General features: G+C 41.9%; 1 protein-coding gene across 1 annotated transcript; it reads left to right on the plus strand.

The window, feature by feature from the left end:
• Nucleotides 1-2,010: 2,010 nt before the first annotated feature.
• On the plus strand, nucleotides 2,011-27,659 carry LOC134487183 (ras guanine nucleotide exchange factor F-like). The gene is made up of 8 exons (XM_063288807.1): nucleotides 2,011-2,286; nucleotides 19,198-19,419; nucleotides 20,221-20,300; nucleotides 21,867-21,945; nucleotides 23,900-23,946; nucleotides 25,090-25,210; nucleotides 25,346-25,532; nucleotides 26,358-27,659. Exons 2-8 carry the CDS (start codon nucleotides 19,260-19,262, stop codon nucleotides 27,037-27,039), a joined length of 1,356 nt encoding a protein of 451 aa, XP_063144877.1. The 5' UTR covers nucleotides 2,011-2,286; nucleotides 19,198-19,259; the 3' UTR covers nucleotides 27,040-27,659.

Genomic DNA, 27,659 nt, shown 5'->3' on the forward strand with positions numbered 1-27,659 from the left:
TGCCACTGTTGGGACCGGTAGATGTAACTGGGGAGAGGCGGTCCCTCAAATAACCCGATCTCATGCCATATAGGGCTTTATAGGTCATAACCAGCACCTTGAATTGAACCCAGAAGCATACTGGCAACCAGTGCAGTTTGCAGAGCAGGGGTGAAACGTGCATTGATCAAGGAACATACATAACTGCCCACGCTGCCACAGCTGCAGCTTCCGGATGCTTTTCAAGGGCAGCCCCATGTACAGGGCAAAACAGTAATCCATTCAAGAGGTGACCAGGGCCTCGAATGAGAGTAGAGCCTCCCAGTCCAGGTCCAGGCACAACTGGCACACAACTCAGAGTTGCACAAAAACCATGAACCCAGGATGACCCCCAGATTGCACACTCTGTCTGTCTGAGGCAGTGCCACCCCATCCAGAACCAAAGATGGTAAGTCCCTGGAACCAGCAGGCCCCAAAACCCAAAGCTACTCAGTCTTGCTAGGGTTGAGACGAAGCCTGTTGTTCCCCATCCAGCCTCCAGACACCAGGACAGGACCCCACGCAGCATTGCTTAATTCACCAAGGGTGGAGATACAAAGCTGAGTATCATCAGCATGATTCCAAACTATGGCTTGTTGAATAAGCCATGATGCCAAGGTTTGTGCCTTGGGTTATACCATAAATCCAAGTTTACAAACCACAACACATTAAGCCCAAACCAAACAAGTCTTATCATAGTTTAATGCTGTATTGTGGGTTTAGCAAACAAGCGGAGGACTTTAATCAGTGGGAATTAATCACGGCTTCAGAGAAGCCATTTTGTAGTTGCACATTCTGTAGTTTTTAAAAATAAAATATGTGTCTGTGGGCTGCAAAGGACTGAGGGACTCCACGTTAAATAAATAGACCAAACATATGTATACATGCGTACATCTTGTAAAGTGGAAGAGTCCTCAAATTCTCTTTCTGGCAATTCTCCTATGGGTGAGGTTTTGTCATTGCTTTTATTTGGTTTCATCTGTTAAACAGTAACTTAATCACAAAATGCACTGCCATGTATCTTTGGGAGTGGGTTTCTGTGCCAAAAAAGCAAGTTTAATCAAACACCCATCACAGAATGCACAACCTCCCAGTTTTCTGGGTTTTCTGCCAACTTGAGGCTGTGGGTGGGCAGCATTTCAGCTAGGCAACTGGGAAAGGCCTCTGTGATTGGCCCAAGCTCCGTGGAGGCTTACTTCCAAAATAAGTCTGTAAAGAATGCACAAGTGCTTTCACTTAGAAAAGGAAGACCTCCTTGAATTCTGAGAGCGGTGTGTTTGTCTCTCCTTCTGTGTCTTAACTCTTCAGATATCCTAAGACATAAGATAAACAAGGACTAAGAGCTGGAGTGGCCGAAAACCTGCCTGGAATTAAATCCTAATGACATGAATGGGACATCAAAACTGGGGCCATCATAAATGGTTGCTTAGCGATGAATTACTGACAAAATAAACCACAACTAAGTTGACACAAACAACACAACCAAAAACAGCACATTTGGGTTCTCCATGACATGTGAACTTGGCCAGTGACTGAATTTGCATGATGTGCTCCCCCACGGTTGGGCAAACTAATGATCATTTCCTGCACCCAATTTTCTAGGTTCTCATCACCTCCTGAGCCATAAACTAACCACAGGGGTCGATGAAGATTGTCAGTCATCCAGGTGGAATTGTCTGTAGGTTGAGTCATGGCAACTGGCTTTCTTTTTGGTAGAAACGTTTCGCTGCTTGTCCAAGCAGCTTCTTCAGTCTGGGCAAAGGTTGGTAAGTTGCCCAGACTGAAGAAGCTGCTTGGACAAGCAGCGAAACGTTTCTACCAAAAAGAAAAAAATCCAGTTGCCATGACTCAACCTACAGATAACCACAGGGCCTGCACTAGAACTAAAAAGTGGGTTGGCTCGTCTGGGGTGCAGCTTGACGTGCAAACACCCCTACCGTGTAATCGATACCCCCCTCCCCCGCTCTTTTCAAATATGCGGCATCCTTTTCTTTTTGGGCGTGCACACACGCCCGTTTAGAACCGCGCCCTCAACCCGAGGGAAGCGACCTCGCGCGTTCCCCCCCCGCAGGCAGTCGCTGGTCCCCGCTGGCCACGTGGGCGGCGTATCCGTTCCGCGTGGGGCCAGGAGCGGGCGACTCGGTCCAAGCGCGTTCTCGGTGGCTGAGGCTGAGGGGGGAGGCGATAACGGGGAAAGCGAAGCCCGGCCGTCTTCCGCGAGAGAAGGTGAAGGGGTGGAACGGAAACTGGAAAAGAAACGCGCAGTTGGTAAGGGAATGGCCCGGGAGGCGAGCGAGTTGGGGAGGGCGATTGCAACGGTATGAGTTGCAGATCGGACGGGGGGTGGGGGGTGATGGTGAAAAGTCTCTGTCCCCTTCCGTTAACTTTGACAGTAGAGTCTCCGTGCGTCGATGACTAAATGCCCCCCTCGGATTTCCTCCGCATTTTTTTTTTAACGTAGCTGTTGAGGGAGCTCCTTCATACGTTCTCTTTCGCTGGGCGCCACTGCCTCTCTACTTTTCCGCCTCTCTTTACTTGCTTTCCCTCAGTATCTTAATGCAGAAGCAGGGAAACATCGGCGACCACCAGATCTTATTGGAGGCGATAGCCCACCGACCCGGTAGCTTCTGTAACCCACAGTGCATCTCCATAATTCCCAACCAGGAGGCTGAGGGTGATGGACGTTGTGATCCAACATAATTAGGTTGGGGAGGGTTGCTTTAGTGCAGCGGCTGTCAAACCGTTTGGTGTCAGGACCCCTTTACGTTCTTAAAAATGACTGAGGACCCCAAAGAGCTTTGGTTTATGTGGGATATATCAATTGATATTTACTGTATTAGAAATTAAAATTGAGAAATTGTAAGATATTTATTTGATTTTGCAGATCCCCAGGGGTCCCCAGACCTCACTTTGAGAACCACTGCCTTAGTGTTTAAGGTTGCATTTCCTTCAACTTCAGAAATTAAATTTAAAAAAAGGAAATAAAGTGTAATATCTTTTTTTTCCCTCTCATAACTGACTGTTCCACCCCCTCCATTGTGTTGATTGACTGTGAACTATCTCTTCCTTTTCCTGCTTGCTCCTATCCTGCTGGGTTTAAAGGGTGATGGGGGGGGGGCTGAAAACCACCAATTTCTTCCAGTATCTTCCCTTTCACTTGCACTTTTCAGCATGCCTTTGCAGTTTTATAGCTCTGCAAGGTATTTAAGCAGGGCTCTGTTAAACGAATACAAGATTGTATTGGGGTCTCTCTTAAGTTTCAACTTCCTTTTGGGAATATCTGACCATCTTCCCAAATTCTAGATGTGTGGCAGCTGCTTATAGTTATTTATTAGTGAGTGAATGACCTTTCCTTCCCTGTTGCTTCTCATGTTCAACAGCTGAGCCCTGGTGTGAAAAACAAGCTGCAGAGCTGGGCTCCACAGAGACTTTTCACCTCCAGCCATCACGTTTTCATTGGGTTTAAAGTTTAAGTTTTTGGAATATTACGAGGGAACACAGAATCACCTTTAGGAAAACGTCTTCCTGTTCAGGAAAGGGCAAAGGACAAAATGCTGTTTATTTTAAAACAAGCTCTTGCATTGACTTCATTCTCTCTTGGGAAATATGGACTGATATCTTACTAAAGTGAAGAGGAAATCTGAGACCATTTCAATCAGAAGTACAAAAATAAAAGTGCAGTAAGAAGAGAGTTGCGAACTGTGGCAGATGCTTTCTGTTAACTCATGCAGAACTGCCTCTTTCTCGTTCTTTTAGGTTTGAAGACTATTAACATTCGGTAGAACTTTTCTATCATATACTTCTGAGTTACCTAATTCTGGGGGGAGATTTAGTTGAGAACTAATGCTTGCCCAAGATCCTTTCATCAGTGTGGCTAAACATGTATTTGTTGTTTTTACGTTCTTTTGAGTTGTAGCTGACTCCTGGTGACTCTATGGATAAAAGCTCTTCCACGTTGTCCTGTCTCTTACTGCATTATACAGTTCTTAAAGGTGCATTCATATAGCTTCCAATACTCCGCCTAGCCCCCTCATGTGTTGTTGGCTTTTCCTTCGATCTTTCTTGTCCAGCATTATCTTTTCTATCAGTCCTCATGATGTGTTTAAAGTGGTTTTTGTTTTGGGATCCTTGCTTCTAATGAACATCTGAGCTTGATTTCCTCTAGTACTGAATGGTTGGTCCTTTGGGCTGTTCAACAAATGTGGCATTTTGTCCTGTATGTAGAACATTTCTTTAAATCTCCTTTTTTAGGGATTGGGATATAGACCCTTTCCAGTCTTTAGGCCCTATGGCTTTTTTCCATATTTATTGCCAGGGGGCTGTGATTATCTTTATTGCTTTCTTGCCAACCTCCTTTAGGAGCTCTGTGAGGATTTCATCCCCACCTAGGGCTTTCCTATTTTGCCAGTTCTTTGATAGCCCATCTGACTTCCTCTTCCGACCTCACTGGTGGTGGTGGTGCCTCCTCCTCCTCCTCCTCTTCCTCCTCTTCATCATCATCATCATCTCCTCTCAGATATGATCTCCTCTGAGTTGATGATCTTGTAAATGTCTTCTGTGTATTCCTTGGAAGTCTGCATTAAGCTCACTAGTTTTCCCAAGATCTTCTTTGGCTTCCACCAGTCTTCTTTCCTTAACTACTTCTATGGCTTTGTTTAATAACCAATGTGTCCTTCATTATAATTTTTTTTATTAAAACTTTATTATATTTTCAAAGTGTAGATACAAACATGAAAAGATAAAGATTGAAGAAAACTAAAGGAAAAAGAAAAACTAAAACAGTGCAGAAATAAATAGAAAAAGATACAAAAAGAGTGACCTCCGACTCTTTACAGCAGAGATAAAGATACATAAAAAATACATCCATCTCTTACTCCAATTTTAACCATAATAAACATTATTTCTATAGTCAATTTCATTAATAATCAAAATACCTAACACATCATTTTTTTCACCAATTAAAAAAAAACCCAAATGCAGTTTTTCAACAAGAAAAAAACTAAACTATTATCACTCATCCTTCATAATTTTAACTTCGTCCACATTTCCGTAGGCGTTCTGTCTGCAAGGGGCAAGACTTTGAATCTGTTTCTGACCTCAGTCTTATATTCTTCAGGACTGTGTTCAAGCTTGTATCTCGTAGGGTTTGGATTCTTTCTAGTCTTTTTCATTCTAATGCATCTCTCTCTGAATAGGAGCTGATAGTCTGATTTATACTCAGTGCTCAGAATTGTTTTGCAGGTCAACAGAGAACTTGTCTATCTGTTGCTACATCAAATATAACTTATTTGATTACAGGGAGATCCACTTGAAGACATCCAGGTGTAGAGCTATAGTTTGGGCTGCTGAAAAAATATGTTAACAGTGAGCATGCCATTTTCTTTACAGATGTCCATCAGTTGTTGTCCTGCATTATTGGGGGTTGCTGGTCCACATTTTCAAATGGTTTTCTGTTCTTCTCCAACTTTTGCATTATAGTCACCAGTTATGATTAGGGCGTCCTTCTTTAGTGGTTGATCCATTGCTTATCACATGGTGAAAGGTGAAAGGTCCCCTATGCAAGCACTGAGTCATGTCTGACCCTTTGGGGGGACGCTGCTTTCACGTTTTCTTGGCAGACTATAGAGCAGGGTGGTTTGCCATTGCCTTCCCCAGTCGTCACCTTCCCCAGCAAGCTGGGTCCTCACTCTACCGTCCTCGGAAGGATGGAAGGCTGAGTCGATCTGAGCCGGCTACCTGAGAATCCAGCTTCCACTGGGATCAAACTTGAGTCATGGGGAGAGTTTTAGTTGCAATACTGCTGCCTACCACTGCGCGCCACACGAGGCTCTTATCACATACTTCCATTGAATTAATCAGCCTCTTATTCTTCGACATCCGTTGTTGGTGCATGCACCAATATAATCAGGAAATTGATCAGCTGCCCTTGAATCCTGATAAAAACCATTCTGTCACTGGCAGGGTTGTATTCCATTTATTTATTTAATCAATTAAATAGCTGCCCAAACTGCAAGCTTGCAAACTGCAGCTCTGGGCAGATAACATATAATTAATAACCAGAACAGCACCAACAAGATAAAAAAAATACAAAAAAGGATAATGTAAAAGGACAGTGTAAGCCAATCCACAATCATTGAATTTCTCCCCCTACAGATGGGCTCATCCACCACCCTGACCCAATACCTGGGGAAAAACCAGGTCTTTGAGGCCTTACAGAAGAGTAATGGGGCTGAGGCCATTGGAATTTGGGGGCATGCTGTTCCATTATATGTGCAGTGATCAGTTTTTAAAGCAGGAAGTGTCATTCCATTCGTTGTGTGAATTTCATTTCCAGAATAGAATATTTTGATTTGTTTGATTAGAACTATCCCATTCCTGTCAATGTTAATTCACTTATTCTAAGAATTTCAGTCCTACTACATGTCATTTCTACTTTAACAAATATCCAGCTCCCCCTTGTTCATATTTGTGGATGTTCCAACCGAAATGCTCCCTTTCTGTCATTGAACCCATGTATAGATTCCATTTTCCAGAAGCACCACCTGTCTTTTGACTGAATTGGTTCTCATCCCTTTTGTATTATGGAGCAATAAGAAGAGGTAATCTGTATTTGCTTCAGCAAAGGATCGTTACCTTGCCATGGTGCTGGAGCTTGAGCACCTCAATGATGCCATGAGCTAAACCATGAAGGGCCACCCAAGATGGGAAGGTCATGACAGAGAGGTCAGACTAAATGCGATCCCTGGGGAAGGTAATGGCAACCCACCCCAGTATTCTTGCCGTGAAAACTAAATGGATCAGTACAACCAGAGATATGTCGGTATACCATCGGAAGATGAGACCCCCAGGTCAGAAGATGGTCAAAATGCTACTGGGGAGGAACAGAGGATGAGTTCAACTAGCCCCAGACGTGATGACGCAGCTAGCTCAAAGCCAAAAGGACAGCTAGCGGCCGACAGTGCTGGTAGTGAACGGCGAATCCGATGTTCTAAGGATCAACACACCATTGGAACCTGGAATGTAAGATCTATGAGCCAGGGCAAATTGGATGTGGTTATTGGTGAGATGTCAAGACTAAAGATAGACATTCTGGGCGTCAGTGAACTGAAATGGACTGGAATGGGCCACTTCACATCAAATGACCACCAGATCTACTACTGTGGACAAGAGGACCACAGAGGAAATGGAGTAGCCTTCATAATTAATAGTAAAGTGGCTAAAGCAGTGCTTGGATACAATCCAAAAAATGATAGAATGATCTCAATTCGAATTCAGGGCAAGCCATCTAAGATCACAGTGATCCAAATATACGCCCCAACCACAGATGCTGAAGAAGCTGAAGTAGAGCAGTTCTATGAGGATCTGCAGCACCTACTGGACAACACGCCTAAAAGAGATGTTATTTTCATCACGGGAGACTGGAATGCTAAGGTGGGCAGTCAGATGACACCTGGAATTACAGGTAAGCATGGCCTGGGAGAACAAAACGAAGCAGGACATAGGCTGATAGAATTTTGCCAAGACAACTCACTCTGCATAACAAACACTCCCAACAACCTAAGAGATGGCTTTATACATGGACTTCACCAGATGGACAACACCGAAATCAGATTGACTACATCCTTTGCAGCCAAAGGTGGCAGACATCTATACAGTCGGTAAAAACAAGACCTGGAGCTGACTGTAGTTCAGATCACGAACTTCTTATTGCACAATTTAGGATCAGACTAAAGAGATTAGGGAAGACCCACAGATCAGCTAGATATGAGCTCACTAATATTCCTAAGGAATATGCAGTGGAGATGAAGAATAGATTTAAGGGACTGGACTTAGTAGATAGGGTCCCGGAAGAACTATGGACAGAAGTTCGCAACATTGTTCAGGAGGCGGCAACAAAATACATCCCAAAGAAAGAGAAAACCAAGAAGGCAAAGTGGCTGTCTGCTGAGACACTAGAAGTAGCCCAAGAAAGAAGGAAAGCAAAAGGCAACAGTGATAGGGGGAGATATGCCCAATTAAATGCAAAATTCCAGAAGTTAGCCAGAAGAGATAAGGAATTGTTTTTAAACAAGCAATGCGCGGAAGTGGAAGAAGACAATAGAATAGGAAAGACAAGAGACTTCTTCCAGAAAATTAGAAACATTGGAGGTAAATTCCAGGCCAAAATGGGTATGATCAAAAACAAAGATGGCAAGGACCTAACAGAAGAAGAAGAGATCAAGAAAAGGTGGCAAGAATATACGGAAGACCTGTATAGGAAGGATAACAATATTGGGGATAGCTTTGACGGTGTGGTCAGTGAGCTAGAGCCAGACATCCTGAAGAGTGAGGTTGAATGGGCCTTAAGAAGCATTGCTAAGGTAATGCTCAAGATGCTGCAAGGTAGACTTCAGCAATTCATGGAGCGAGAATTGCCAGATGCACAAGCTGGGTTTAGAAAAGGCAGAGGAACTGGGGACGAAATTGCCAATATCCGCTGGATAATGGAAAAAGCCAGGGAGTTTCAGAAAAACATCTATTTCTGTTTTATTGACTATTCTAAAACCTTTGACTGTGTGGACCATAACAAATTGTGGCAAGTTCTTAGTGGTATGGGGATACCAAGTCATCTTGTATGCCTCCTGAAGAATCTGTATAACGACCAAGTAGCAACAGTAAGAACAGGCCACGGAACAACAGACTGGTTTAAGATTGGGAAAGGAGTACGGCAGGGCTGTATACTCTCACCCTACCTATTCAACTTGTACGCAGAACACATCATGCGACATGGTGGGCTTGAGGAATCCAAGGCTGGAGTTAAAATCTCTGGAAGAAACATTAACAATCTCAGATACGCAGATGATACCACTTTGATGGCTGAAAGCGAAGAGGAACTGTGGAGCCTTATGATGAAGGTGAAAGAAGAAAGTGCAAAAGCTGGCTTGCAGCTAAATCTCAAAAAAACCAGGATTATGGCAACCAGCTTGATTGATAACTGGCAAATAGAGGGAGAAAATGTAGAAGCAGTGAAAGGCTTTGTATTTCTAGGTGCAAAGATTACTGCAGATGCTGACTGCAGTCAGGAAATCAGAAGACGCTTAATCCTTGGGAGAAGAGCAATGACCAATCTTGATAAAATAGTTAAGAGCAGAGACATCACACTGACAACAAAGGTCCACATAGTTAAAGCAATGGTGTTCCCCGTAGTAACATATGGCTGCGAGAGCTGGACCATAAGGAAGGCTGAGCGAAGGAAGATCGATGCTTTTGAACTGTGGTGTTGGAGGAAAATTCTGAGAGTGCCTTGGACTGCAAGAAGATCAAACCAGTCCATCCTCCAGGAAATAAAGCCAGACTGCTCACTTGAGGGAATGATATTAAAGGCAAAACTGAAATACTTTGGCCACATAATGAGAAGACAGGACACCCCGGAGAAGATGCTGATGCTGGGGAGAGTGGAGGGCAAAAGGAAGAGGGGCCGACCAAGGGCAAGGTGGATGGATGATATTCTAGAGGTGACGGACTCGTCCCTGGGGGAGCTGGGGGTGTTGACGACCAACAGGAAGCTCTGGCGTGGGCTGGTCCATGAAGTCACGAAGAGTCGGAAGTGACTAAACGAATGAACAACAAATCTGTATTTGCTTGGTGGTTCTAGTTAACTTTGTATTAAACATGTACTTTATAATATTTTTTAAAATGTAAAAAACCAGTGGAGAGAAAGAGGAACAGAAATAGTTGGATCATGCTCAGTGATTTCTTATACTGTTGCATCTTTGTACCTTAGAAGTAACAAATAATTAGTTCCTTGGAAAACGGAGTGTTTGAAGCTTGTCTGGGAAGCCATAGCCCAGTCTTTTTTCTGTGGTGAGTTGTACTTATCTTTGGATCCTTCGCCATTTCACATACTGCCGCTCTGAAAGTGGCTGCTGGATTAAGTGACTTGAATGAGCTCTCCTACTCTTTATAGCCTGGGGCTTGTCTCTGGAGCTTTGGACCTAGCTGACCTCAATACAGTATCTGCTTTTGGGGGCCAGGGAGACACAGTTTGTCCTAGCATGCATGTATTTATTTGTGTGGGAGTTGGAGTACTTAATAATAATATTAAGGGAATACTTCCCTTAACGGACTTTTTGGGGTACATGTGTTTGAATGAAGAATGACAGATGCTGATGGACTCCAGTGATTCTCCCCATTCTGCCCCCATGGGGTTATGCCGATTCTGCCCTTTTGCAGAAATAAACCCAGACACTGCCCTAATGACAGGATGTATGTGTCAGGATGTTTAAATGGAAACTGAGCAGTGATCCTGTTTTTAGGGGAAGTTAATCAGCGATGAATCTCCCTTCTCCTCCCAGAGACTCAGCAAGTCAGAACATTTTTCAGAACTTTCTAATTTTTTAGAATGAAGGACCTTAATATATGTTGCTGTTATGGAATTATAGTCCTCTTTCTGGCCACAGTCTCTGGCAGCGCCTGGCTGACTTCGGCTGATCTCAGAACAGATGAGCAGAGTTGGACCTGATTAGTACCTCAGAGGGAGACCACTGGGAAATCCCAGGGCTGAAGACTGGACCAGGAAGTCAAAGTCCTGGAAGGAGGACAGTGACAAAGCATTTCTATATTATTACCTTGATGTGAGAGAGATTAATTTTTAATACAATTTTTCAATCCTTTGGTTGCCCACCCCAGGCTTTTCAGAAGATGAGGGCAGTAAAAATTAGAAAACGGAATTCTGTGTACATTTACTTTTCCCCGCTGTATTTCGTAAGGCCTAGCTATGAGCAAGTTGGCCTGGGCTGTGTAAAACTAGTGAGATGGTAATTGCATGTGGAGCATCTTGCTTAGGAGAGAAGAGCTGCTTACTAAGAGCACGCAAAACATCAAGTAAGAGCTGCTGAGGGGCAGCTGTAAGAATTCAGCTTAGAGCAGGTCATCTCTTTATCTAGGCCTGGTGACAGAAGCCTTTGCTGGCTTGCTAGAAATCCCAGATCTGGAACAATACAGTGTACAATACCATACAGTACCTTCTGCTGATACTCAGTTCATGCCTATAGAAGCATGAAGTTATAACCTCTAATTATTAGGGAAAGCCTGAGCAATTTCTAAGATGCTACACTTGCCCTTTGGAATAATCTCTGTCTCCCCCCTTCCCCCCAAAGCAAGATCCCTGACCCCCTGACTTTTAGGAGGACATGGCTCTTCCGGCAGGCTCGGCTAGGGTGGGATATGGCCTTATTAATCATCGGGTTTAGCAACCATGTTTTCTTGGAAAACATAAAGGGCAAGCCTGAAAAAGGGGCAAATCTGAGAGGTTCATAAGGATAAAAAAAAATTGACTATGTTTATAACTTTGCTTTACAAAGGAAAATGTAAGAGCAAAACCAAAAAAAATCTTTACAGAAACACATATTCCAATAAAAATATCTAAAATCAAATGGTATATGTAAATTTATTTTAAAAAGACAATTCAGTTTCCATATTTTTTCACATAATATGTGAAAGACTGTGCATTAAGTGGTACCATTTGTACGGTAAAAGTTAAATGACCAAAATAAAGGACAAAAGTGAGTTTTTGAAAAATAAATCTTAAAGGACAGCTTTGTGAAGTAAAGGACTGTCCTTTATAATAAATGATATATGGTCATTGTAGGTATATGTGCTGGTTGATTGGGGGTTGTGATTTTTTTTCCTTGGCATGGTCATCTTTTAAATATAATGTATGGTTTTTAAATTATTTTTTAATCTCTAGAAGCTGTCCAGAATTGTTTCGCTAGCGGGTGGCCTTAGAAAGCTAAATAATAATATATTTATTTATTTATTTCATGCATTTATGTTTCATACACATCATGATTTATAAATACACCATAGTTGGCTGGGTTCCTACAACATGCCAAGGCAGCCGTTCTCAATCTGTTGACCCTGGAGGAATCCTTGAAGTATTTTCCAGGCCCTGAGGAACCCCTGCACATTCAGGCTCAAATATAGGCCAGAAGTTACAAAATTATTACATTCATTTCATGGGTAGGCCTGTCTATATGCATTAACAGTGTTGTTAAACTGACAATAAAGAATGAAACTTATCTCTTTAATGTGAAGTTGCCCAGATTTGAAATAATTTTTAAAATAAATAGTGATCTCCCAGGTGACCTCTGACAGAAGCCAAGGGCTCCATGGAACCCTGGTTGAGAAACCCTGTGCTAAGGCAAACCTCAACTCACCTCATGTTTTAGTGCATTGTGTGCTCGAGACATGTAGGTTAGTTTGGTAGCAAGTCGTTTCTCTTTGCGCTGGGACTAGAGCAAAACAAAGTCTTTCCTGAACAACTATCCAGTATGAAATGTGTGGAAAAAACTTCCCCACCAGAATTTTATTTATGTTCATATTACTTTTTCACCTTGATCAAGTGCTACTGACTGAGTTTGTAATTTTCTTTGTCTGTTAGTTAAAAAGCTTGAGGTAGTTATTTCTCAGAAAGCTTATTCAAAATTGGGTTGGTGAAAAGCAATTAATTGCACTGAAAAATCCTAACTTGAAGAGTATTTTGCAGTCTGTCCCAGACAAGATTTGTCTTGAAAGGAGACCTTGGGATTTCATGTTAGCTAGGTGGATTGTAAAATGGAATGTAACATAACAATACTACACTATAAAATTACATTTAATACCCCTTTTATTTTTAAGAAGAACTATTTTATTTTTAACTATTTTTTTTAAAAACTTGTAATTCTTTTCTAGCTGAAAGGTCTTAAGGCTTTCTTTGGGGGAGATGTCAAGATAAATGAATTCATGCATTTCTAAGAAAAGAAGCATGCATTAATTAGTCCTCAGTACTCCTTCAGGTAAGCTCTTACATTTGCTAATATTTACTTTAAAAATTTCATACCATTTTTCTATAGTTAGAACAGTGAGTAATACAATTTAAAACCAATTTAAATGTCAGTATGGTAAAACAATTTGTATGATAATATTACAAAATGAGAATCAATTTAACCAAATGCTAATACACTAACAGTACATACAACCATCAGCAGTGCCCAGGGGAGAGCAAAGGAGTATGTGTTATATTAGTATTATAATTATAATAGCAAAGAGATTTGTGTGTTTAGATCATTTTTGGTCACTGTTGCTTTGCCAATATATTTACAGAGATCAAGAACTGGTTTTACAGGATGTCTTAGTGCATTGTGTTATCTTTGGCACTAACAATGTCATTTTTCCTTTTATGAGAGAAATTATATCAGCAGTTTGGTAGCTGAGAGTATTTGTTAAGTGATTGTATGTCCTCCTGTATGCTGAATAAATTTGTGCCATTTTCTTCATCACTGTTATCCCACCTCATGCTTTGTTCTTTCAGATTTCTTCATTCTGCTCATTATTTTGCCAGTTTGTACACTGGTTGATTATCATCTGTGTAAAAAAAAAATCTTTGCTACTTCCTCTTTGATTTTCCTATGAATCTTTTAGTTTCACACCTTGTTTTACTTAACTTTCTCCATTTTATTTTGATTGGCCCAAGACATTTTCCTGCCTGAAGCCTGGCAGAAAATGATGTCACCCAAGGTGAAGGACAGAGGCCTAACACCAGGCATTTGTGGGGTCCATTAGATTGTAAATCCCATAAATGTGTCCCCATCCTTAAAAATGTTAAGTATGGGAGCAACAAATTATTGTTCACTGCCTTTTGCCAGGGAGGGGCAGCCTGTAGGCCACGTGTTGCCCCCACCACCAACACCCTATTTGCATCACTCAGAAAATACAGTGGCTGGAATTTGGTGACCATATGGCTGGTTCGGGGCAGCATGAGTTTTGGGTTCCTTTTAAAAACAACTGTAGGAATGAGAGTCCATGGCTTCTAAGAAGTACTTGGTTACTTTTTTAACTCTCCACACATGGCCAAAAATGGTGTTTTTGTTGAACTTTGCCCATCTTGCCAATGAAATGATCCCTACCCCACCATCCTCGCTGTATCAGCAGAAGACAACTTACATTCCCCAGCCATCAAAAGGCATTCCTTGTTAGTATCTTCTTAATAAGCCACTTTTCTCCTCCTATCAGTAAAATTAAATCTCTTTTCTCTTGATCCAGTTCCTTCACCTTCCTTGTCCTCTATTGTTTACTTCAGGTTTCCCAAACTGTGAGGTGTGAGGGACTGGGGAGATGCAGACAGAATGCAGGGAAGGGGTGAAGAACCTTTTAGTTGTTACAATAAATCCACCTTTCCCAAAGTTCCATTGTATTGTTTTCATTGTTTTCATTGTTCATTTATGTTCATTTTGTTTAGATTTTTATGGCAGGGATGGCAAAAAGTTTAGGAACCCCTTGTTTACTTGATTATTCTACCCCTAGTGGATTGTGGATTAAACTGCATAAATGCTAGTATGTACAAATAATCTTGGTTCCCAGTCTGCAGTTTCAACTCTCACATGCATACAATTTTATTTCAGGATAAGACTCCATGTGTCCAGTAAAGTGGGTTTTGTGGAGTCCTTGGTGCTCTCTGAACCTTGTTGTTTTCTTGCAGACATTTCATTACCAGACTAGGCAACATCTTCTGAAGATGTTGCCTAGTCTGGCAATGAAACATCTGCAAGAAAACAACAAGGCTCAGAGAGTACCAAGGACTCCACAGTTCAACCCTGAGCTACTGATATTCTCTTTGAAAGTTTTACTGAGGGTTGGTACCTTTGCCAGGCCATCCACTTGGAGATGCAGCCCAAAAGACAACATTTCATTTCACATTCATTGCGATTACTCCCAAAACAAATGAGAGAACTAAAGCCATTCTTAGTATTCATTGTCATTATATCCATAATGTACAGGTAGTCCTCGCTTAACAACCATTTGTTCCACGACCATTCAAAATTATGAAGCCACTGAACAAGTGGTACTTAGGACCGGTCCTTGAAGTTCCAGCTGTCCCAGCACCCCCACAGTCACATGATTGTGATCTGGGCACTGGGCACCTGGCTCACACATATAATGGTTGCAGCATCCCACAGTCATGTCATTGCCATTTGCAGCCTTCCTTGCTGGCTTCCCACAAGGAAAGTGAATGGGGAAGCCAGCAGGGAAGGTTGCAAGTTGCTCTGTGAAGTCTCCCACACCCACTCCCAGGCCGGCTGGACTTGCACTGCGCCAGCCTCTCATGCACCCTCCCACACCCTGCAGCAGCCACCCCAGCCCCACTGCACTTACACTGTGCCAGCCACCCACAAATCCTCCCCTACCTGGCACCAGACACTTACTTGCCTGCCAGCCTGCTTGTGAGCTGCCTGGGACTTGCAACTTCCTGCCAGCTTCCCCACTGACTTTGCTTGTGGGAAGCCATCAGGAAGTTGCGAGGAGGTCCTCACTTAATGACCCCTGAACCTTGGTTAACAACAGCAACAGGGATTGCTGGGATTGCTGTCCCCAAGCTATGCAGTCACATGACATTGCACTTTATGACCACATTGCTGAGTGATGGAAATTCCAGTCCCAATTTCCATCGTTGACCAAGGATTACCTGTAATAGGAAGAAGATATGGTATAAAATCCTGCTTGCAATTTTATGCGTGCTTAAAATTCCATTTGGATTGAGCAGACATTTTGCTTTAAAAGACCCCCTTCTCCCACCCAGTTAGTTTGTCAAATTGAGGCTTTACTGTATTGTTGATTTCAAAAATAGAAAAAAATATAATTATGTTCACAAATTCTTTTTAACCTTAAGCAGACATTGCTTTTCAGCAAAGGATCGTTACCTTGCCGTGGTGCTGGAGCTTGAGTACCTCAATGATGCTATGAGCTAAACCGTGAAGGGCCACCCAAGACGGGAAGGTCATGACAGAGAGGTCAGACTAAATGCGATCCCTGGGGAAGGTAATGGCAAACCACCCCAGTATTCTTGCTGTGAAAACTAAATGGATCAGTACAACCAGAGATATGTCGGTATACCATCGGAAGATGAGACCCCCAGGTCAGAAGATGGTCAAAATGCTACTGGGGAGGAACAGAGGATGAGTTCAACTAGCCCCAGACGTGATGACGCAGCTAGCTCAAAGCCAAAAGGACAGCTAGCGGCCGACAGTGCTGGTAGTGAACGGCGAATCCGATGTTCTAAGGATCAACACACCATTGGAACCTGGAATGTAAGATCTATGAGCCAGGGCAAATTGGATGTGGTTATTGGTGAGATGTCAAGATCAAAGATAGACATTTTGGGCGTCAGTGAACTGAAATGGACTGGAATGGGCCACTTCACATCAAATGACCACCAGATCTACTACTGTGGACAAGAGGACCACAGAAGAAATGGAGTAGCCTTCATAATTAATAGTAAAGTGGCTAAAGCAGTGCTTGGATACAATCCAAAAAATGATAGAATGATCTCAATTCGAATTCAGGGCAAGCCATCTAAGTTCACAGTGATCCAAATATACGCCCCAACCACAGATGCTGAAGAAGCTGAAGTAGAGCAGTTCTATGAGGATCTGCAGCACCTAGTGGACAACACGCCTAAAAGAGATGTTATTTCATCACGGGAGACTGGAATGCTAAGGTGGACAGTCAAATGACACCTGGAATTACAGGTAAGCATGGCCTGGGAGAACAAAAGGAAGCAGGACATAGGCTGATAGAATTTTGCCAAGACAACTCACTCTGCATAACAAACACTCTCTTCCAACAACCTAAGAGACGGCTTTATACATGGACTTCACCAGATGGACAACACCAAAATCAGATTGACTACATCCTTTGCAGCCAAAGGTGGTGGACATCTATACAGTCAGTAAAAACAAGACCTGGAGCTGACTGTAGTTCCGATCACGAACTTCTTATTGCACAATTTAGGATCAGACTAAAGAGATTAGGGAAGACCCACAGATCAGCTAGATATGAGCTCACTAATATCCCTAAGAAATATGCAGTGGAGGTGAAGAATAGATTTAAGGGACTGGATTTACTAGATAGGGTCCCGGAAGAACTCTGGATAGAAGTTCGTAACATTGTTCAGGAGGCGGCAACAAAATACATCCCAAAGAAAGAGAAAACCAAGAAGGCAAAGTGGCTGTCTGCTGAGACACTAGAAGTAGCCCAAGAAAGAAGGAAAGCAAAAGGCAACAGTGATAGGGGAAGATATGCCCAATTAAATGCAAAATTCCAGAGGTTAGCCAGAAGAGATAAGGAATTATTTTTAAACAAGCAATGTGTGGAAGTGGAAGAAGACAATAGAATAGGAAGGAAAAGAGACCTCTTCCAGAAAATTAGAAACATTGGAGGTAAATTCCAGGCCAAAATTGGTATGATCAAAAACAAAGATGGCAAGGACCTAACAGAAGAAGAAGAGATCAAGAAAAGGTGGTAAGAATATACGGAAGACCTGTATAGCAAGGATAACAATATCGGGGATAGCTTTGATGGTGTGGTCAGTGAGCTAGAGCCAGACATCCTGAAGAGAGAGGTTGAATGGGCCTTAAGAAGCATTGCTAAGATAATGCTCAAGATGCTGCAAGGTAGACTTCAGCAATTCATGGAGCGAGAATTGCCAGATGCACAAGCTGGGTTTAGAAAAGGCAGAGGAACTGGGGACCAAATTGCCAATATCCGCTGGATAATGGAAAAAGCCAGGGAGTTTCAGAAAAACATCTATTTCTGTTTTATTGACTATTCTAAAACCTTTGACTGTGTGGACCATAACAAATTGTGGCAAATTCTTAGTGGTATGGGGATAACAAGTCATCTTGTATGCCTCCTGAAGAATCTGTATAACGACCAGGTAGCGACAGTAAGAACAGACCACGGAAGAACAGACTGGTTTAAGATTGGGAAAGGAGTACGGCAGGGCTGTATACTCTCACCCTACCTATTCAACTTGTACGCAGAACACATCATGCGACATGGTGGGCTTGAGGAATCCAAGGCTGGGGTTAAAATCGCTGGAAGAAACATTAACAATCTCAGATATGCAGATGATACCACTTTGATGGCTGAAAGCGAAGAGGAACTGTGGAGCCTTATGATGAAGGTGAAAGAAGAATGTGCAAAAGCTGGCTTGCAGCTAAACTTGAAAAAAACCAAGATTATGGCAACCAGCTTGATTGATAACTGGCAAATAGAGGGAGGAAATGTAGAAGCAGTGAAAGGCTTTGTGTTTCTAGGTGCGAAGATTACTGCAGATGCTGACTGCAGTCAGGAAATCAGAAGACACTTAATCCTTGGGAGAAGAGCAATGACAAATCTCGATAAAATAGTTAAGAGCGGAGACGTCACACTGACAACAAAGGTCCACATAGTTAAAGCAATAGTAACCTATGGCTGCGAGCGCTGGACCGTAAGGAAAGCTGAGAGAAGGAAGATAGATGCTTTTGAACTGTGGTGTTGGAGGAAAATTCTGAGAGTGCCTTGGACTGCAAGAAGATCAAACCAGTCCATCCTCCAGGAAATAAAGCCAGGCTGCTCACTTGAGGTAATGATATTCAAGGCAAAACTGAAATACTTTGGCCACGTAATGAGAAGACAGGACACCCTGGAGAAGATGCTGGTGCTAGGGAGAGTGGAAGGCAAAAGGAAGAGGGGCTGACCAAGGGCAAGTTGGATGGATGATATTCTAGAGGTGATGGACTCATCCCTGGGGGAGCTGGGGGTGTTGACAACCGACAGGAAGCTCTGGCATGTGCTGGTCCATGAAATCACAAAGAGTCGGAAGCGCCTGAACGAATAACCAACAAAAAGACATTGCTTCTAAATTATTTTTCAGGTTGGGGTATTTGCATGACACAGTAACCTTGCTGTAAGAGTTAATTAGTTTTCCCATTGATAAAAGGAATACTGGTTACCAAAAGAAAGAACAGATGCAGACTGTTCTTCACCATCCAAAAAGAAACAAGCCATCTCCCCCTTGACATACATTTGCTTCCTTAAATTGATTGCATATAGGGGTCTCATTTGAGAGTAGAGTATTTCCTGACATTTTTATGTTGTAAACTTCCTTTCGATAAACACTATTAATCAGTTGTTAGATTCCTGTTCTTGGATTAACTGTCTCCAGTCCAGGCTGCCACACTAGATACAATGAAGTATACAGTATTGTATGAACAGGGCCAGTTTCTCTCCACTCGTAATGGATATGTTTAACATAACAGATGACAATTTGCACTGAGTTGTTTTGGTCATGTATAGTTGCTCTAGCATTCTTATCTCCATTAGCTTTCTTTTCCTGTTTAGCTTGGAGCTACTGTTTGGAGGAGGTCATCTCAACATGGCTGTGTTTTCCAGCTAACTCAGGGATGAAAGGGAAAACAGCATTTTCATGGAACCCAGTGAAACAGAGCAAAATTTCTCCGTGTGATCGATACAAACATGCCTGCTGCATCTGTAGGGGATTCCTTTATGTTTATGGTGGCCGGAGAAATACCAGCTTGAGTGATTTCTGGCGGTTCAAAATAGGTCAGTTGCTTTCTTTCTTGTTTCATTATGCCATGGAAAGAAATTCCTCAAGCTACAACCATACAAGCTTGTTTTGGCAAGATAATCTGAACTATTTTAATAATCTAATTAGATATCTAATTAGGTGTTATCATATGGTCATTGTGGACTGGTTATCAAATCCACTTTTATGTATAACTGTTTTCTTTTTGTTGCCTTCACAACCTTGCATGAAGAGGTGACCACCTAATTCCTATTGGAAACAGATGGCTGGATTCAGTGGTTCTTTGATACGATCCAGCAGGACCATGCTTACATTACTATTTCAGATACTGGGTTAGCATCTAAAACGGCAGACTGCTATAATAGAATAATCTGGAATAGAAGAATGCTAGTTTATAGTGGGAATGGAAATGGTCCAAAGTAGATTTTAAAAATAGTTGATCACGTGCACAAGAACCCTGGGACTTGACTGTGCCAAGAACATAGGGCTGAACTGATGTTTTCAAAATGCAAAGGTCTGCAGCCAAAAGGAGCTGCTCTGAGCCAATTCTTCTCACCCATCTCTAATGTCAAACACATCCTGGGTTCTGATGTTATTCTCTGCAGATTGCTAGTGGTGGGGCAAAAAAAGATACCAGGAGGTAATTGAACTGTGTGTTTACTTATGTGTTCACCCCTTTTTCAGGATGGCCCCATATGTTCAGGATGTGATTTTACTTGCAGATTTCACTAGTAGAGTTGTAATTCCCAAATAGAGCAAGGGCAAATGCAAATCAAAAGACTGCACTGGAGTAATAATACGCTTTTTTTGTACTGTAGTGAGTAATGAATGGGAGAAGCTGGACAATTCAAAAGATGGCCCAGAAGAACTGGAAGAGCACACAATGGTGGATTATCAGGCAAGCTACATTAGCTGTCAAACACTTTAGATTGTTCTCCCTTTTTACTGTCATTGGTTTTTTGTTTGTTTGTTTTTTTGCTTATTTGGTCTGGTCTTATGGCCTGTATTGAATAGATTTAAATTCTGCCATTCCACTGGGAACTCAAGGCCCTTCTCTAATTTTCCTTCACCACAACAGTCCTGTGAGCTAGGTTGACAGAGTGACTGGTCTGAATTCACTCAGGGAGCTTCCGTGACTGTGTGTGGACTTGAACCTTGGGTCCTGGCCAAACTTGAACCTTGGTCCGGGTCAAAATGAATACTCCAGAATGGTTCTAGTGTGGCTCTGTCTAAAAAAAAGGCCTAGCTTCTAGCTCCGTGCTTCAAGTGAGGAATGTCTAGTATTTTGTTTCAGCAGCTGAAGGATCTCTCCTTTTCCTCAAGAAGCTGATATGAGTAGCAGGCTTTCCTGCAAGTCAGCTAAATTATTAGAAGAAAGAGTTGTAAAAAGATGAGGCTAGGATCCTCTTTACTTTGCAAGGTGGGTTTCTTCAAATATTTGCATCTAGAAGGTGAGAGAATAAGCACATCTGAACTCTGTTAACAGGTATCTGCTAATGTCAGTTCTCTCTTGTTCTCTTGTTTATATGTTCTCAATTATTCTTAACTCACTACTATCACGATAAGCAGTGATAAAACTTAGAAGGAATGATGAAATAGATTTTTGTAAGGCCACTTTTTTTAACCTTCTGGAACAGTAGCTCTTGTGCAGAAGCTGCCAAAAAGACTTTTCAGACAAGCCATTTTTAAAAACCCTCTTTTCCTGGGTGTCTTGTAGCTTCTGCCAGACCAGCACCACAGTTTTTCCCAACCAAATGCTTCCATCAGTTATAATCTACCAGAGGTCCATTTTGATTGGCTTGTAGACCCAAATAATATAATCTAAAATACCTGGAAGGCTCCAGATTGGGGGAGCCTGCTCAAACACAATAATCTGTGTGACCTTTTCTGTTGTACCACAGCATCTATTATGACTACTGATACCATCTGTGCTGCTTTTCAGTTGTGGCCTTAATGAAGGAAATGTTTAAATCAGCCGCAGATAGTGATTATAAATAGCATTTTGCGTAACACGATTAACATATGTCTTTTGAAATTAAAATATTTTGAGTAAACAGTTTAGATTTTAATGTTTTGCTGATAAATGCACTGTCACTAGATAGTGTAATGGATGGATTGGGATCTGGATCTACTTCGAGTAACTATAAGGACTTGCATCCGTTCTTTGCCTTCCTTATTGACAGGTTCTAGGGTCATACTGAAGCATGGTTGAATATTTTTGGTGCGGTGCTTTGAGAAGAACATACTATCACATGATATTGGCATAGAAAGAAGTGGTAATTTGCAGTGCTCCCTGATAATTGTAGTTATATTAGCCTGAAGATGTTTGTACTAAGCTTGACCAAGAAATGAAGCTTTCTGCTGAGGTTCATCTTAAGATTTTGGTTTGAATCTTGCATTGAATGGTACTGAACTATAGAAAATGCAAATGGGATTCACTGAAAAATAATTATTGTATTTGCAGGATATCCTGTATATCTTTGGTGGAATGGTAGATTCAGCTTTCACACAGAAGATAAATCCCCTATGGATGTATGACACAGGTCTGGAACAAGACAAGTAGCATCCTTTAGATATATTTATGCATGTGTTTCATAAAAAATATACTAGTCCGTATCAGGGTGAATATTTTGAGAAAAGTCATACATTTGATGAGCCTTTTTATTCATGTATAACCTATTCTGGAAAGGGTTATAGATGAGAAACAGATGAACAGTGGAATGTTTTCAAGTAGAAATTTATTTGGCACTTGATGTCATCCTTTTTTTTTAAGTAACAGGCACATTTCTTAAGTGCAGAAGATGAGTCTAGCACTAAATTTATTTTAATACATTATGCACAGAATGGTGGGATACAAACTGTAGAAATAAAGCAAACCCTTATTGCTAGTGAATGCCATTTCTTACTCTAGATTTCTAATTCTTGCAATTATGTCACAAGGATTAAATACTTTCTTGCCTCATAATCTTTGCGCTTTAATGCCAGGAATGAAAAAATAAGTAAAAAATAAAAACAGAACTTCTGATTGAAAGCACTACACATACTGTATCTTTTCTAAATTACCTATCATTGTACCTAAGAAAAAAGAACAATATATGTTCATATTTAGTTGGCCAATATGTAACCAAAGAGGAGAAAATATCACCTTTCTAGCCAAGAAAGGACAAGTCAGCAGTCCAGCTAGAATTCCAAATTCCAAATATTTGAGAAAAAGGAAAATGTATTTACCGAGAAGCTCTTAAGCAGCTTATTCACAGCAAAAGCATCTCTTGGTCTATAGAAAAAGAATTCACCTTTATGAGAAGGAAAATGAAATTTTTTGAATTGTTTTTCTTTTCTGAGAACTGGCTACAGGACAGTAAGCACTATTGCTAGGACAGGTCTTAACTCTGGTGACCTTTCCTAGAAGGGAGGTCGGCATGCCTGATGTGTCCCAGAGAGCCTTGGCTGGACTAGGCCCCCGTTCCAAGTGTAGTGACTTGCGCCAGTAGCCTTCAAATTTGAGAGCAAAGGTTAGCTCACCTAGAGGAGCTGGAGGGGGGGGAGGGAGGGAGGGGGCTTGCCTCCCTTGCTGTAATGTGGGAAGGCTCCAGGTGGAATCAGGATGAGATCACAGTGCCAGCCCCTTGCTCAGTGGGAGAAAAAGGCCAAAGCTTCAAAAGCTGCTATTTTGTTTTTTGTTCCTGTTTTTCAACATCTACTCTGCCCTTCGAGTCTGGCAAGAATTTAAGATGGTTATTTTGGCTTCTGTAGCTGTTACAGAGCTTCCAAGTAGCAACAAAGCATTCCAGCTCAGCTACTGAATCTATATCCCGAGGTTTTATTGCCTGGCATAAATAGGTTACCCCTTGTGCAGTCTGGAAACTCTCAGATCTGTGAGATGGAAAGGTTAACATGTTTGTGTACGTTTGTGAGATATATTATTCAACCATTTAATCATTATTTAATTTGTATGCTGCTCATTTGTGTAAGTATCTTCAAAGTGGCTTATGACATGTTGGTTGTAGCAAACCAATAATTGTCTCCTCCTCTTCTTGCATGCTTGGATGGGGAGCTACAGAGGTAGTGTTTTTTTACTCAGAAGCTGAGCCACACAATTGCTCTGTCTGAGCTGGTCTTGCTTGAGCTAGCCTTCCTAGATTGATACCCTTCAGCTGCTTCAGAACTGCAGAATTCAACATTAGCATTTGATTCCCAAAACCTAGGAATCATGGGAACTGTCATCTGACACACATGAAGAGTCCTAGATAGATTGTGATGATATTTGCCTTGTGCTGTTTAGAAACCTGCACAGTTCCTAAAATGAAGAGAATATTGCCGTTCACTGTCTCGAGAATTGTATTTGGAGCTGTATTTATATTGTATGTTGCTGGTAAGAGAGATACAGTATGCAACTTTGCCTGTCATCTCTCCTTTTAGTGCTTGCATAGCATCGCAAGTAGAACTGTAGCACCTTCTTGTGGTTATTGGTATGACTGACATTTTATACACCTGCAGATTCAACCAAGTGGATAGCCTGCCAGCTCCCAGCAGTAGAGGGTGAGGTAAGGAATAACAAAACTAAATATATGAGTCATGCATGAAACCTGTTGCTTTGTTGATCAAACAGCTTGCTTAGGAACATGCTTTGAAAACTGTTCCAGGCATGATGAGCCAGGGCCATAAGTAGGTTTATGCTGCTGCTGCTTTTGGTCCACTGAGAGATTCACACTTCAAATCTGGAAGGGAACCTCTTTAATTCCAAATGTTGAAATAATGGTTCTTTGGCTGTAATACATTTCATGTATGCAATTTCCCTACAGATTGAATTCCTTGTTATAGTTACCAGAGTTTCCCCATGACCAACCTGTCTTCCTCTCCTTTCCCACCCCCCACCTCGCTGCAATTTAAAACTTGCATCAGACTAGCCATGCTACGCATCTGATGAAGTGTGCTGTAGCTCACAAAAGCTTATGCCTTGTAATTTGTTTGCTAGAAAAAGCCCTACCAGACTCTTCCTATACTAAAAGGGGGGTTTCTATGGTTGGCAATTCAGGGAACAGAAGGCATCTACACAACCACAATTCAGCTCATACCAACCAAAAGAGCCCCATTCAAATCCTAGCCTCTAAAGAGGCATGGCCATGTGTACAGTGCTTCCAGCTAAAGCAAATGTGGAATATCCATTTGTAGATCTCTCACTACCTTCCTTCCTTCCAGATTACAATTACGATTCCACAGGCTTAGCCATATTTGGACAGCTTTGACTTACCCTGTTTTCCTTCCTGTTTAGCAATGGAAGGGGGACTTCATCTCTACTTTGTAGGAAGCTTTCAAGGCATTCCTCCTCCCTCCCCCACAAACGATGATTTATACAGATATTCTATAGATATACAGTACAAAAGAATATATCTATAGAATCTCTACCTCTCTCTCTCTTCATTCATTCATTCTCTATAGAGATACTCAATAATTTGTTTGAGTGGGGTGGTGTGATTCTGTCTGTAAGGATAAATGTAAATAAACCTGAAAGGAACACTATTTTTGAAGGGTGTTGCTGAAATGTGAATTTTTTGAGGGGACATAAAGGACTTCTATATGACTAGACCAGCATGAATGCCTTAGGATGTCTGCCTGGTTTTTATTGGTGTGATGGCAACAGTAATTGAGGAAGGTTGCTCCATTAGCTCTCCTCTCTCCAACTCTAGGCTCTAGTTCCTGTTAATCGGAAGGGCCACAGTGCTGTGGTCTACAGGGGCCATATGTATATATATGGGGGATACATTGACATTAAAGGTGCTTCCCAAGAATTCTGGACCTTTCATTTTGGTAAGTTAAATGTTCTCAGCAGTCATATAATGTGTAAGTAATGGTAGATGTGAGGGGGAAAAAACACTTTGAATCATCCAAAATGTATTGTATTTATTTAAATATTAATGAACTCTAATAATAATTTCCCTTCAGATACAAAACAGTGGACCCCTGTATCAGCTGCATCCAGTGGGGGTAGCCCGGGCCCCCGACATGGTCATTCTGCTGTGGTTTATGGCAATGGCATGTACTTGTTCGGAGGATTAATGGGATTGAGCGAACAGAAGGACTTCTGGATGTGGGATTTCATGGCCACCAACTGGTCTAGTATCAGGAGAAGGTAACTGTGTGAAAGTTCTTCACTAGCAGTTGCAAAAGGAGTTTGATTAAGGGGAGTGAATAAAACTGTGTTTTTCCCCCGCCAGTTTTTCCTAGAGCTATATTTATATTACCCAGAACAGCAATCCAATCCTGTATAGTTTAGCCTGTGAGAACCAGCATCACATCATTCCAGTTAAACGTTAGCTGGGATCTACAGATGTTTGCATACCAGTTGAAAACAGGGAGAGGGTTGCCTACGGGGGACTGAGTCCTGAGGGAAGGCATAGGCAGAAAAAACCCTGATAACAGTTGAAGTTCCTAATGCAGGTGCTTTTTGAAGGGAGAGTCCATTTTCCTAGAAGCAAATGCTTTTGATTACGTAGTTCATACTTTTTTATCTGAGCCATTGTCCAATTATGAATGGATAGTGTTTGCATTTTGAAAAAAAAATACTGAAATGATAGAAGAATCATAATAGCTAGCACTGCATAGAGAAGACAATTAAAGGAGTGTGGAAAATATTCCCATGCAGTTTAACAATACCTGAATACATAATTTGAGGGAACGGTATGGAGTGGACTCTAGAGCAGTGTTTCTCAACCTGAGCAACTTTAAGATGTATGGAGTTCAACTCCCAGAATTCTCCAGCCAGCATGTTCAGCTCTGGGAGTTGACATCCACACATCTTGAAGTTGCTCAGGTTGAGAAACACTGCTCTAGAAAGTGGTTCATGACTTTTCCATGCATTACCCTGAATGCAGAGAAGCACTGAGAAGTTGAGACCATTTTCATGAGCATAAGTGTCACCCTTGTGCTGATTTCTCTCTGTTGTGTTTGTGTCCAGCCAGGGGCCTCCAAGAGTGGTGGGCCATTCTGCTTTAATCTTTGAAGATTCCATGCTAGTCCTTGGTGGAGGCATTTCTAACACTAAGCCAAGTAGTATTTTGTGGCAATATCATTTTCCATCTCAAATGTGGAAAAAACTGCCTAGCCCCATGGCACTTTCATCCAAAGCATATCATCACATGCTGGGAACTGGATTTGGTGTCCAAGGGGCTGCTGATTCTCCGCTGAGATCACTGAGCTGCTTGAATTTTAAAGAAAAGGGTTGTTCAAAGCTACTGGCTCTTTCTAAACAGCATTCCTGTTTCTGTGAGCATCTTCATGGGGAACCTACATACCAGATACTCAACAATGACGGTGGCTCTGAAATAGAAATGAAAACTTTTTGCCGGTCTTCGATGGAGCTAGGATTCTTTTCATATCAAACCACTTCCAGTGCAGAATTGAATTCAGCTCCAGCAGCAGAGTTGCCATGTAAAGTAAGGCCCTCATATCTCAACATCGCCAAAGAACAGGAGTTTGCCACCACAGATCTAACAGCTGGAGGGTCAAGCTTAGGCTCTCTGAAAAATGGAAATGGGGACGTTTGTGAATCCTCTGTTGTGATGCTACTTGTTGGAGGTAAACCTCTGTCCAGTTCCTCTGCAATCTCATTTTGGCAATTGGAACTAAACAGAACTTAAATGGCAGATCACTCCCAAGAGGCAGAAGACATGGCTAGGCTCCGTGAAGTCAGCGTCTAGGAAGAATCACTTGACAATTCTTGCTTACAGTTGTATCATGAAACCTAAGTTCATGCTTTTTTGTGTGAGTGCAAAGTATTTGGGAATCCATAAAACATTTTTCTGGAAGAATCTTTTCAGCTCTTGTAGCTATGCTCTGTAGACAACTTGGGCCTGCGCATGCAGATGAGGCAGTATAATTATGAAGCAGCCATTGGTTGCATTCATTTTTTTCTTTCTTCGTGTACCACTTCAAAGCCCTTTGCAAATTATCTACATAACTCCTACAAGAACCCCAGTAAGATAATTCCCATGACTAAGGTAAAGGTGGTGCTGCGGGTTAAACCGCTGAGCTTGCTGATCGGAAGGACGGCAGTTCGAATCCACGTGACGGGGTGAGCTCCCATTGCTAGTCCCAGCTCCTGCCAACCTAGCAGTTCGAAAACATGCAAATGTGAGTAGATTAATAGGTACCACTTCAGCAGGCAGGTAATGGTGTTCCGTTTAGTCATGCCGGCCACATGACCATGGAAGTGTCTATGGACAAACGCCGGCTCTTCGGCTTTGAAACGGAGATGAGC

The sequence above is a fragment of the Candoia aspera genome, chromosome 1 (genome assembly GCF_035149785.1).
Source record: "Candoia aspera isolate rCanAsp1 chromosome 1, rCanAsp1.hap2, whole genome shotgun sequence".
In the NCBI taxonomy this organism is placed as follows: domain Eukaryota; kingdom Metazoa; phylum Chordata; class Lepidosauria; order Squamata; family Boidae; genus Candoia; species Candoia aspera.

Coding starts and splice junctions, on each gene's coding strand:
- LOC134487183 (XM_063288807.1), top strand. CDS start 19,260: ATGAAAGGGAAAACAGCATTTTCATGGAACCCAGTGAAACAGAGCAAA. Junction 21,946..23,899: donor CCTATGGATGTATGACACAG/GTCTGGAACAAG, acceptor ATACACCTGCAG/ATTCAACCAAGTGGATAGCC. Junction 25,533..26,357: donor TGGTCTAGTATCAGGAGAAG/GTAACTGTGTGA, acceptor GTTTGTGTCCAG/CCAGGGGCCTCCAAGAGTGG.